The following is a 13,331-nucleotide window of genomic DNA, read 5'->3' on the forward strand; positions in this document are numbered from 1 at the left end:
TCTAGTTTGAACCTAATTTATTATTAATCTAAAAGGAAAGCTAGGTTTGGCTCCTACTTGGACTTTCCATCTTCGTTATAAATCATGCCTGTGTCTTGGGGCTGAGGTGAGGTTTTCTTGGTAACCTCAAAGAGTAATCTTCCCCACAACTCCTTCTAAAAAGCATTCCCCTTTGATCATTTCAGATAGTTCATCTTCTTGAATGAGAAAGAAGTAGAAGAGAGGAATATTGAATGAGGTTAAGTAAACGGAGAATATGTCACATAAAGCAAGTTTAAATCCCAGTAAGAGCAACCATGAAGGACAAATGGAAGCATTATTCTTTGGAGAACATTAGTACTTAAGCAGTGTGTAATAACACCCTCCCTAGAGACATCCCGTGAGAGAGACAGACTTCTTCAGAAGTCAGCTTCTAGAATAAGGGCAGCATAGCTCACAGTCAAATGTAAGTTTTTCTTGTGAAAAATATCCAGATTAGAACCATGAAAGGCACTCACAGGACTTTCTTATGGTTCAAAAGTTTAATGCCTAATGCTATTTCTAAGAACATAAAAGATTTAGCTAGGCGTGGTGGCGTACGCCTATAATCCCAGCATTTGGGGAGGCAGAGGCAGATGGATCCCTGTGAGTTCAAGGCCAGGCTGGTCCACAAAGTGAATCCAGGATAGCAAGGCTACACAGAGAAACCCTGTCTCAAAAATAAAATTAAATTAAATTTAAAAATAAAAAAGGTCTAGGAAGGCACAGGGCTGCTATTACCATTAGCTCCATAAATCAGTGAGCATGTCCTTATTCTAAAATGTATGCTCAATACATTCCACTTTTCAAGGGAGAAATATATCAGACTCAAACACTCTCTATGCAAAGTGATTTATGCTTTTAGTGCAAGGGTAACCTTTTCTTCCGCTCAAGTAGAAACTGGGCACGGCATTTCCAGAATTTTGTGCTGCTATTAGCTTCTGAGGACTTGATTGCTCATAATGAGAGAAACTTTGTTTTACTTAGGCAACCAGATCTTGATTTCTGCTTAAGCAAGAAAAATATAAACAGCAAAGTTATGTTTTTCAAAAAATCAAAAGTTTTATGAATGCATATCCAAACGGAGACCTCTCTTTGAAGATTTTGGAAAATGTAAATGCACTCTGAATTTAGTGGAGCACAAAAGAAGCATAACAGAGGAGGGCAAATAGTAATTATGACTGCTTTATTTAGCAAAATAAACTTGAAGAAAGTTTCCTAGTAAAAATTTAAGAATCACACCAAAACTTTTAATCCCATGTTCTTTGGAATTGAGAGTCAAGATACAAAATAGTTTATTTTGATAACTTTAACCATTGGGTCTACAAACATTTTATATAAAAGGGAAATATAATATGAAATTACCTGTTATTGCATTATTTATCAAAAATCCAATGAACGTGTATAAAAAGCAACAAATCACATGCCTGCATTGACCAACACCATCAGAGAAATATTCATTTGTATGATCTCCATTAAAAATTCTTTTAGATCCTTTATGATCTGCCAACATTTTATCGTGTTATTTGAATAGTCCCAAGCCCTGTCGTAACAGTTCCCATCGTTTACATTTTAAAAGCCTGTATTACTTGGAATTATGTGTGTCAGTCTGTCCCATAACAGTATCTGGAAGCTTCAAGGAGCATTAAGTTAATGATAATAAAGTTGAGTTCTATACTCTGGTTTCTCTTCAGATCACATAAATCATTTACCTTTTAATAAAGTCCAAGTCTGCATAAATTGTTTTTATGTTTATATTAAGAGAAATAGGTCTTAAAGAACAGATATTTTGTCTCTTCTAATAGGAACTGGTCAGTCAGCAAAGCCAAACACTCCCAGAAATGCTAGAGGACAGCCAAGTCTGTTCTCAAACCTTAGGTACATCCTTTCCAGTTCAGAGTTCTCCACACCCTGCTTTTTTTTAAAAAGTATGAAAACGTCTTTCCTTAAATTTTTCCAAATAAATCTGGGGGAAAAGTTATAACAAATGGGGGAAATATATATATATATATATATATATATATATATATATATATATATGTATTTGCCTGAACTCTCATGATCATAAAATGCTCATGGCTTTGGTGTTAGCACTGGGATTGAGAACAGGAGGAATACAACCATAATAAGACGCAGCTATCTATCAGGAGGACTGCATAAAGACATCTTTGGCCCTGGAGGCTCTGAGCCCTCTGGAAATAAGTCAGTTGCATTGCCAACATGACAAAGAAGATGGCAATGTTCAGAATCAAGAAGAGTCTGGTGTAGGAGGCCGACAGGGAAGGGGCTCTGTTGAGACTTGTCACCATCCGCACCTGTCCAGAGCCACCTTTCATGGAACCCCCATTTTTATGTTTCTCATATGTGAAATCAGCAAAATCCAAAAGGTCTTTCATTTCTTCATCTTCATCTATGGGCAGCTCTTTCTGTGCCAAAGTCTGAGCTTTCTGTCGAATTTTCTTCTCATTGACTTCAATCTGCGCAAAAATATCAGGGACGGCATCCACAAACTTATAATGCTTGCCTGCCCTTCGGCTTTTCTTCTTGCCTCGCTGCTGCCGCTGTTGCTGGGATATGGCAAAAATCTTGTCAATGGCCTCCTCTGTCTGCCTCTTATCTGAAAACCTAAGCAGGCGCTCAGCAGTCTTCCTAAAGCTAGCTGTGTTCTGGACTCGGGACAGGATCTGCTTCTCGAGCAGCTGGAACACGGGCTTAAAACGCTGCAGATTCTGTTCCACAATAGCAGCATAATCTTTCACTTCAGGGACAGCTGTGCTCTGGATGGCTGAACTCCGGTCAAACAGAATTTTCTGATGATCTGCAATGACCTGTGCGAAGGCAGACTGCCCTGCGTTCTCACCTGTCCATAGGTAAGTTGCATAGGCATGCTCGCTGGTAGCTACGAAAACATCCAGCCGCTGAGGGTCTCCATGGATGCTGAAGCTCTGGACATCCACAGATGGCCCGATGAAGAGGTAAGCTGCCCTGGTGATGGGACTTCGCAGATGCATGGTGACATTCACATAATTTGTCCCATTGTAGGGATAGCCCCGAGGATATGTCACTGAGGCAAAGGTTGCTTTTTCACTATAACCAGTATCATCCATCCAGTACATTTTATAGAGACCATCTCGCTGCCGGATGAAAGCTCCATGAACCCCATCTACTACTGCCTCCTCAAAAGGGACATCCACATTGTGGAAGAAGCTTGCTGCCGTCTCCAGGGGGCTGTCCTCTCCCAGGTGTATCTGGTCCACAAGGAGGAGAAGCTGTGGGTGTAGGAGGATGAGATTCCGTTGAATGTTCTTCAGCTTGAGCAGGGGGTTATATGCTCCTACCCCTTCTCCCCGGATGAAAACAACCCCGTTTTTCTCCTCAGCTGCAACCACTCTCCCCTGACAGCTGGCTGCCAGGTCATGCTTGTATTTTGACCATTTTGATGAACAGTCTTCCGTGACCTGACCCTCCCAGGGAGAAAAGCAACTCTTAGACACAGCTGGAGAAAACATCAGAACGTTGTTAAAGAAGGTATACTTGGGCCCATAGAGGGCCTCAGTGATGAATGGCACGCCATTGGGGGCGAACGTGAAGGAGTTTTGATCTGGATGCTCATGTCCTGCATTAAAATTTCTCCACCCTTTGATCCAGTCTTTATATTTGCTTCTGTGGACAATGTCATATATTGCACGCCCCCCAAGTTTTCCTGACTTGAAGGAAAGGAAAGATCTATTAACTTCTGCAGGTAGTGCACTTCCGTAAGTCACAACACCCCAGTCTTCAAAATAATGCAATGCTGGGGTGCCAAAATCCAGAGGCGGTACAGATTTCAAGCTGGGATCATACCTGAAAGGGTTAAGGTTTAAAAAAAATTAAACGGTTTTCTGATGGAAGTAAAAAGAACTCCCTAGAACTATTAACGTGACTGCCAAATGGAACCTACAGTTGCCACCCAGAGCAGAGCATGTCACAAAACACCCACAGATCAGCATACACAAGGTGATGTACTGGGAACATCAAGGGGACACACTGTGTAACCCATGATCCCGGGCTGGAGATGGAAACAATTTCTACCACTATCTCCTACTAGGATATTTTTCACTTGGCAATTTCAGAGTTGCCACCCAAACTGCTGGGGGTCTTAGATTTAAGCATTTCGTCACAACTCTGGTCAATAGGGTCCTACTCTAGAGAACCCCCTAACAACCAGCTGGACCTGCACCAAAGAGTTGCTCTACAGGCCCTGAAGCTCACTTTGGATTCTATTTCTCTGCCAGACATTTTTCCTCAGAAACTGTTAAACATGGTAGAACATCACAGAGGAGATACAGTATACTATGACTAGCACAACAAAAAAATATAAATGGGTCAAATTACCATAAACTAATACTGGCCCAAACTGCTGAGCCCAGAACCAAAGGCTTTTCTTTGTTTTAATTTGTGATAAGAAATAGCTTATTTTTATTTATGCTCAATGTTCATTTATGGAATATGATAGTTAACACAAAATGCTACCTTAGTGATTTTTGGTGAGCTAGGACACCTTGAAAAGGCCATGTAATCTGCTGCTTAAGAAGAGGAAGTGGACTCATTACTAGCTCATATGCACTTTTGCCTCGTGAGTCAGTCACTAGTCACTAGTCACTAGTGAAGTCAGTCTTACTGGTACTTGGTTTTCTCCATTTCTAGAGTCACAGTGTCAGAACATCAAAAATCTTCTCTGTACAATTATTTGCTCAATTAAGATAACGTAATAAATACAAAGAAAGCTGCATGACCATGTTTCTCAGCGCTTGGCAGGCTTGGATATTCTTAGAAAGGCAGATTTTAAATGTTAGATGCAGCATTAACCTAGCTCTTACAGCTATCTCCCTAGAAGCTCTTGGTTGCTTATTCACAGGTAAATGAAGAATGCAATCACGTAATTACTGTATACCCCTAAAAGGAGCAAAGAAGTACTTGCATATAACACCTTTACAATGCTGGTTAAATGATAGGCAGTTGCTCCATTAATATTTTTCTCTTTGCTTAAGCATGGGGTGGGGGAGTAAAGTCAAAAAAATTCTACAGAAGCCAATCTGGGGGTTGAATATGAATTTCAATAGCTTTGAAAACCTCAATGATTAACTGTGATTTTGGTTTTAACTTATTTGATGCCAACATACTTGGCAATACTTTAAAAAAAATGAAACCCAGGTTTCCTTCTAGGCTTAAAAGATTACAACAAAAAGAATTACACAGTCTTTTTATTATCAAAGGGAACCTGTCAAATGCTATGAATACTTTGAGCAACTGTGAAAACTTGGGAACAGCTAGGTTATTACAGGATTATAATGCTCCGTTTACCAAGCCAAAACAAAATAGTTTACTACTTTTTTGGGGGTGTGATCATCAGATTAATCTAGCTAAAATTGTGACTTTTCTCCTTCTATGATTTAAGAAATGAATGAAATAAAACCTAAGCAAATCAGGTTGGTTCATCTATGAAATAGTCCACGCTTAGGGCATCTTTACTACGAGAAAACCAAACGGTAATCAGATCATCAATACGAAGAACTATTTCAACTAGAGGTTTAGACACTGAAAAGAGTTGAATTGAAGGTATATCTGCTTAGGTGGTGTGGAGAAGGGGCTTTTATTGTTTGTTTTATAGAAAAATATAGTGCATAAGGTGAACCTGGTGCCATTTCCCTGCAAAGCCAACTCAACACATCATACCAGAGAAATTCCGTGTGTAGAGTGCACCAGCGTTGCCCTTTCGATGGTGTACCTGGACCCTCCACCACACGGTTCTTTCTGATTTGGTCAGCCAGCCAGTTTCCACTGCCATTACGCATGACAAATTTATCCAGGAACACTAATTGACTCTCTGGACCATAAAACCAGTTGTAATTTGAGTCTGCGATGGCCACAGTTCTTTGAAACCCTGTGGAAAGAAGTTTCAAAAGATTGAATTTAAAGCCATTTATTCCAAACAATGATCATTAATCCTGCTTTAAAGTTACAGTCAATAGTTCATCTTAAATAAAAGTAAACAAAACTGTGATGTTTGTGGCCTGTGCCATACCAATTTACCACATTTGCCCTGAAAGTCTTCTGCTGTGTACAAGCTTGGATTTGTTGCTGGTAACAGATGAGGCATACCTGTTGGCATGTACACAATGGCCCCCTTCCGCATTCACCTGTGTCCATGCAATGAATGATGAGGCTTCCATCTAAGACAGACTATCTTCTGTCTGCAGATGCGGTCCTAAAGCTGGAATGTATACTAGGCTTTTTGCAGCTTAGTTTACATCCTAGGCTAAGACAGGAATGTAGGGTTCTTCAATTTGGCTTCCAAGAAAGTAAAACTTGTTTTACATATAAGGGTAAACTGAAGACAAAAACTGAATTCTCAGGAAAGCTTCTGTTAATATAACTCTGCGGAATTAAAGGAGGAAAAAGAAATGCAAGAATCATGGAGCAGGTATCATTACTGGAGTTAGGGAAGAAAATGAAAAGCAAATTCAGATGTTAGAGCAGAAAGGAAGAAAACCCTGTGCCAAGCACGAATAATCATTACTATAATGAGAGCGGAGGAGTGAGGTGGAAAGGCAAAGGAACAGAGGGAAAGAATAGATTGAAAGAATAAAATAAAAACAGAAACATTATTAAAATGCTACTATGAATGTACTTATAGCTAGTAATTTAATTTCTAACAGCTTAATAAGCAATACTCTAATATAATTTTATTATAAAATATGGCATGTCAAAACCCATACTACAAGTTCCTTAAAATCAGAGGACATATTCCTCATTAATTCTCAGATTACCCATTACAGTGTCTGGCTTAGAGATGTTCCATAAGTTTGTTGCATTAATAAACACAATAGCTAAATCCCCTTTCCCAAATGTATTCCTACTGTCTTTTCCAGCTTAGAAAATGGCCACACACAGGCAGGCGCGTACACATGTGCGCACACACACACAGCAGCCCTAAGCCCTGACAGGGCTGTTAGATCTAAGCTCTCAAATTACAAACACGGAAACCTCCTCAAGGTCCCTTACCACAGACAATCTTTGCTTATGCAGAAGAACTATAAATCACACTTCTTTTCTAAGTCTAAAAATAAGCAATAGAGTTTTCAGGTAAGTCTAAAATGACTCTTGAAACAGTTATTTGCTGTGTGATTTCTTTTTTTTTTTTTATCTTTGTGTGTGTGCATATGCATGTGCATCTGAGTGTGAATGCAGGTGTGCGCATGGCATGGTATTTGCATGCAGGTCAGAGAACAATCTCCCTGACACCTTGTTTCAGACGGGATGTCTTAGGGTTCACCACTGTGTATACCAGCCCACAACTTTCCAAAGTACTATCTTGTCTCTACTTCCCATTTCCCCACATGAGTGTTAAAGCAACAGATGCTACTGCTAGATCCAGCTTTACATAGGTTCTGGGAAGTCAGTTCAAACTCGGGTCTCAAACCTGCATGACAAATATTGTACCCCCTGGTCGCTGAATTAGTTTATGGATAATTAACTAATAAGGGAAAGTCTGTGTAATCTATATGCACACACACAGAGTAGAGAGATTTAAGTGCTGGATTCTTTGTTGTAATCTAGAATCACTGTCTTTAGTTTTATTGCCTGTTGCTGAACAAAAGGAACCTAACAAAAGAAAGGGCTTATTTGGATCACAATATCTGGTTACAGCTTATTGCTGTGGAGAAGTCAAGGCAGCAGGAACTCAAAGCAGCTAGTCGCATCACATTCAGTCAGACGCAGAGCAGGGAATTGATGGATGTATACTAGCGCTTAGCTAGCTTTCTCCTCTCATGTAGTTCAGAGGCCCCTTCCTAGGGAATGGTGCCGTCCACAGTGAGCACACAAGACAAACTCCCACAGACATGGCCACACACCATCCTAATCTAGATAATCCTTCACTGAGACTCCCTTAGCATTTTATCAAGCTGACAAAACTGTTGTGGTTTAAATAGGAAATGTCTACCACAGGCTCGTAAGTTTGAACACTCAGTCCCCAGCTGGTTTCAGTGTTTGGAACAGTTGTGGAACGTTCAGGAGGTGCAGTCTTGCTGGAAGAAGTATGACAGTGGGGACAGGCTTTGAGGCTTTATAGCCTGGTCCAGCTTCCTGCTCCCTCTCGCTGGCTCTTTACGTAGATACAATGTGATCAGCCAGGCTTCCTCTCCTGCTGCCCTATCTTCCCATCACACTGCCATGTCTTTTCTGCTGTGACGGAGCTGATTCCTTTGTAACTATTATAAGCCAAACAAAATACCTTCTTCTTTTGTAAGTTGCTTTTCTATCAGGATATTTTATCAAAGCAACAGAAAAGAAATTAGGACATTAACTATCCAAATCTCCAAAAATTATATTTCCCCAAGAGGAGGAAAAATCCACCCTGATGAAAATTTACCTCCTACATTTTCTGATCTTAGTCCTGCTTTAGAAATAAGTAGAATTATAAAGATGTCTTAGAAATGAATAATTACTAAATCATATAAATACACATTTTTTAAAAAAGATACACAATGATATAGCAGTAAGTCACTAAAGGTTTCTTTTTTTTGGGGGGGGGGGTGTTTTGTTTGTTGAGACAGAGTTTCTCTGTTTAGCTTTGGATTTGATTTGTAGACCAGGCTGGTCTCAAACTCACAGAGATCCACATGCCTCTGCCTCCCAAGTGCTGGGATTACAGGTACCTGCCACCACATCCAGCTCCACTAAAATTTTATAGCATTTTGTTTTGTTTTATTCTCTCTCCTCTGTGCCATTTATTTTAATACAATATTTAATCAGATCTGTATATCTTATTTCACTGTGGTTTTATTACCTTCTCCTTTATTGGATGTTATGGATTGATTAAAACCAGTGTCTTATTTTGTTTAGGTAGAATTCTACCACTGAACTACACCTCAACTCAAAAAAAAAAAAAAAAAAACCACTCAAGGAAAACACTAAGCTACACATACAAAATGAATATATAATATACCATTAATTTCAAATCTGTATAGTTTAAATGAAAAAACTTAAAACCAAAATCTGCAATGGCCTTAAGTATGGATCTCATAAAAAGAAATGAAATGCAGTCATTAATATTTGTAACTTGTTTAGGTTCATGAAAATTAGTTTATGGCTACCGATTTTAAATATATAATGACAGTGCTGTGGAATGTTGGAAATTATATTTGATCTATTATGTTCCAAATAAAATACCGAATCTGCAAATCTTTTGATAGCTCCCCCAAAATTTAATGTCTCAAGTCTCAAGTTTTTCTTGGATGAAAACTTTCATCTCAGTAGACAAGCCCCCCCGAGCTCAATTTTTTATCTACTCTAGCTCAAAATCACAGTATAATGTTCTCCCTCTTCATTATACCTGGCAAGATGGTCCTATACATAAAGGCAAAGTGTTGCTTAAGCCATGGATGGCCAAAGTGGTTGATGTCAAAGTGCCTCTGAACAAGAAACATGTACTGGAACAGTGATCTAGTGGTGTAGCTGCCGTACGCAACTCCTTCGTAGAGGGAGCCATCTGTCACCTCTCGCAGCAAGACCAGCGACTTCTCCATGATGGTCAGAACTTGCTTGGTCCACAAGTAGGCCTCTTGAAGGTATCCTGAAGAATGAAAATAATGACTAAGGGCTGAAGCAGAACATGAATAGAAATATGGCCAAACGAAACTCTACAAGTAATTCCAAGCAGTATATACTATTCCAAATCACATGCTCTTATTTGTCAAGATGATAAATAAGCCTTTTCTAGCTTGTCCATGATGTAGGTTAAGAAGTTTTTTAATATTTACTATTAAATTATTAAATATTAACTATTTTATATTTCTATTAAATGTTTATTATTAAATATTAAATGTTTGCTATAAAATATTAAATATTATTAGCAAATAGGCCATTTACTAATTAAATAAAAATACACCCTTCAGTGAAGATCAAGTAATTTTCTAATTTTTAATAAACTAAAGTGACACACATTGCATCACAAAGTTGCATCGAACTTTGTATAAGCTTTGTAAATTTGTATAAGTTTTCCTTAAAACTTCTTGAATTCTTTTTTGAGGAAGTTCATCATTTTTGTCAAACTTTCAACATTTAGAATAACCATCGGAAATACTATAAATGCTGAAGACACTTTTCTCAATTTGTCCCACCACAGAAGACAACTCATATTCTTTGGTGCTTTCAGATTCCACAGAATGACCAGGTAGAAATCTCCTAGTGGGATGGATCAGCTGGGAAATCTGAGGCAGTCAAGGATGAGCTGTGTGACTGTGTTCAGGTACTCCTTTGCATGATCACATTGTTTAATTCTTCCACTGAAGAGCAGGCTTACAAAGTTTCAGGATGGAGAAATGTGAGCTTTCTAGAATCTCACACTTGGGCAACAGTAACTCCTACCACTAGCCTACATCCCCAGACATATAAAATGTTTACGGGCAATATAAATAAGGCTTCAGCTAGACCGGATTCTCAAGCTCCAATGATTTATTTGGTATTCCAATAATGTACTGTGATCTTAGAGCTACTTTCTTTTTAAAGTCTCAGATACAGATTTCCATGGAGGTCATAACTGAATTAGTTACTAGAACAACAGAGGCAATCATGTGGCGTATTAATGAAAAGTAGCTTTGCAAACCTCAAAAATGGCTTCGAACTCTGACCCAAATGATCCAGGCCTGGTGTCCTGAGGGCTCTCTGTGTGTGCATGTGTGTGTGTTAAAGGTGGGAAGGCACTTGAATTTGTTTCACACACGTGTGTGCAAGGAATATGCATTTCAGATTTAAAACCTTCTAAACTTTTAAAACTTCCACTTATTGTAGGTTAACAGTCTTCCACTGTCAGAATTCTCCAGAAGAATGAATGTTTATCATGAGTGTTATCATCAGTGTTGCAGGGGTATGGTCTGGGGCAGTTATGGGCCAGCACTAGGGCACCTGCAGGCTAATAAAACTAGCGGAAATTTCAAAAGTTACACATCCTTAATTACCTACAATATGCCCTGGATGCAAGTTCATCTGTGACCTTAATTAGGATCCAAGCATAAACATCTACCTAAGAATAATCAGAAAAACAGTTGGGCTTCCCTGACGTTCCTTGACGTGGGCAAAAGCCCTGGCTGTAAGGATCACACACATACCTTGGTTCATCAGAACGAGGCTTCCAGTAAGTAAGGCCATGCAGTTGGTGGGCTGGTGGTTGTGCAAGTACTGGAACCCCCATCCTCTCCGGTATGAAGTCTCATACATGTAGCCTGAGGCATTGGCGATCACTTCAAGGAATGCCTCCTGCTGTGTCTTGCTCAGGTAGTTATATAAGAAGTCATAGGCAGTGGCGAAACCCACCAAAGAGTGGGCAAGGGGGACTTCATCCCAAGGAGCATCTTTCACTAACCTGTAAAAGAAAAATAATCCAGAACTGAGTGCGGGCCTCGCCACTCTTCACAACGCGCACAAACGAAAAAACCAAGAGGTCTAAGGACACATAATGGATCTTAGGCTCCAGCACAAACCTAGTCTCATATGAGGATTAGAGTTAACATTGCTCTCTCTCCCAGGCTTCTGGTTACACCAAGACTTTTTAATTTAAGATTTTTCTTTTTTCCTTTTTGTTCTTTTGGATTTTTTGAAACAGGCTTTCCCTGTGTAGTGCTGGCTGCCTGGAACTCACTCTGTATACTAGGCTGGCCTTGAACTCACAGTCCTGTGTTTTCTCAAGAGTGCTGAGATTAAAGGTATAGACCACCACTGCCTGGCTAGATATTCCATTCTTGATGAGAGGTGGAAGAAAGCAGGCAGCTCAGTGCTCGCACCTCTTTCTACATACTGTTTTTATGGTTGCCTTGTGAAAACAGCTGAACAAGCTATTGGCTAGCATTTCCCTCAGCATGATAAGCATGAAGGTTTGGGGATCTACAATATCACCATCTGGACATATCTCAAGGTTCTGTCCATGAAGGGAAGAGTGGCTAAAACACTGGAGATAAGAAGTGATCTTGGTGACGTAGGCCTTACCTGGTCACTCAGTCACACTTTCAATGCTCCTCCAAAATGAAGTTCTCTTCCTCTTGCTTTTCTGATGTGTGTGTGTGTGTGTCCCATAGTAAAATTTAGGTCTTACAGGAGCTGGGGTCTTTTTTTCTGTTACATTCACAACTGGATCCCCAACCACAGAAGTGTACAGAATAATGTGTGACACACAGATAACTCTCAATAAACAGTTTTAGAAAGAAAAGAAAAATGAAGAAACTGATGTTAAAACGCAGGCCATACTGCTTACAACAATTTTATGGTCTTTATGAAAGCAGGAATTTGGCAGGATCTCTTTGCATTTATAATAATCTCATCATCCCAGTTAGATGTCTGTACTACAACCTGCTACTAAAAAGACAAATATTGATGATACTCTTTACATATTTAGTCGTACCAAAAAAAAAAAAAATGATGCCTTGCTGGGAGGTAGGTGTGCACACTTTAATCCTAGGACCATTGAGGTTGAGGCAGGTGGACTTTGTGAGTTCAAGGCCAGCCTGGACTGCAGAGTGAGTTTCAAGACAGTCAGGCTACATAGAGAAACTGTGTTTTGAAAACCAAAACCAAACAAACAAATGACTTTCTGTGGCAATTCAGCTTACCAGCTTTGCACTGCTTGAAAACAGATTCTGTGCTTCTAGAAACAAAACTCAAGGCTATGATATTGTCAAGAAGTTGGCAACAAGTTCTCACTGGCTATGACTGGTGACAGGTGACAGGCTGTGTTATTTGTTGCCCCGCTCTGAGTCATTGCACCATGTAATGATGTTTCTATAAATAGCAGTGTATACACCTAGCCATAATGTTTCTTATGTCATTAGCTTGCTATCACCTGTCAAGCTCTTACACACCTTCGAAAATAATGATTTCATTGTTACAATTAGAACACAGGATACAATTGCTGATCTTTGTAAAATATTGTAATGCTAATTTCTTTTAAATTAAATGCTAATTTCTTTTAAACTGCACACTCAGTTTGCTCCTTTCAAGGAGTTTCCAACTTACCAACAGATAAAAGAGTTTATGGCACCTTTTGGTTCATTGCAACATCATTTTGAAAGCTGGTCTAGAATAGCTGTATGTCTAGAATTTTGTCTAAATCAGTGGTTCTCAACCTGTTGGTCAAGATCTCACACAGGGATCACACATCAGATAACCTAGATATTGGATATTTACATTATGATTCACAATAGTAGCAAAATCACAGTTACGAAGTTGCAACAAAATAATTTCATGGTTGGGGGTCACAGCATTAAGAATGTTGAGACCCA

General features: G+C 39.4%; 1 protein-coding gene across 6 annotated transcripts in view; it reads right to left on the bottom strand.

The window, feature by feature from the left end:
• Positions 1-1,187: 1,187 nt before the first annotated feature.
• Positions 1,188-13,331, bottom strand: part of Dse (dermatan sulfate epimerase) — a 55,193-nt gene continuing 43,049 nt past the window's right edge. For 5 of the 6 annotated variants that reach the window (XM_021651219.2, XM_060373661.1, XM_021651218.2 and 2 more), the window contains 4 exons: positions 11,169-11,422; positions 9,395-9,634; positions 5,734-5,941; positions 1,188-3,861 (listed from right to left, as the gene is read on the bottom strand). In XM_021651219.2, coding sequence (XP_021506894.2) covers positions 2,106-3,861; positions 5,734-5,941; positions 9,395-9,634; positions 11,169-11,422 — 2,458 coding nt within the window. In that variant the 3' untranslated portion in view covers positions 1,188-2,105. Of the gene's footprint in view, positions 3,862-5,733; positions 5,942-9,394; positions 9,635-11,168; positions 11,423-13,331 lie in introns of those variants that run through there. The other variant, XM_060373664.1, reaches the window with a different exon arrangement.

Source organism: Meriones unguiculatus, chromosome 20 (genome assembly GCF_030254825.1).
Source record: "Meriones unguiculatus strain TT.TT164.6M chromosome 20, Bangor_MerUng_6.1, whole genome shotgun sequence".
NCBI classification, from domain to species: domain Eukaryota; kingdom Metazoa; phylum Chordata; class Mammalia; order Rodentia; family Muridae; genus Meriones; species Meriones unguiculatus.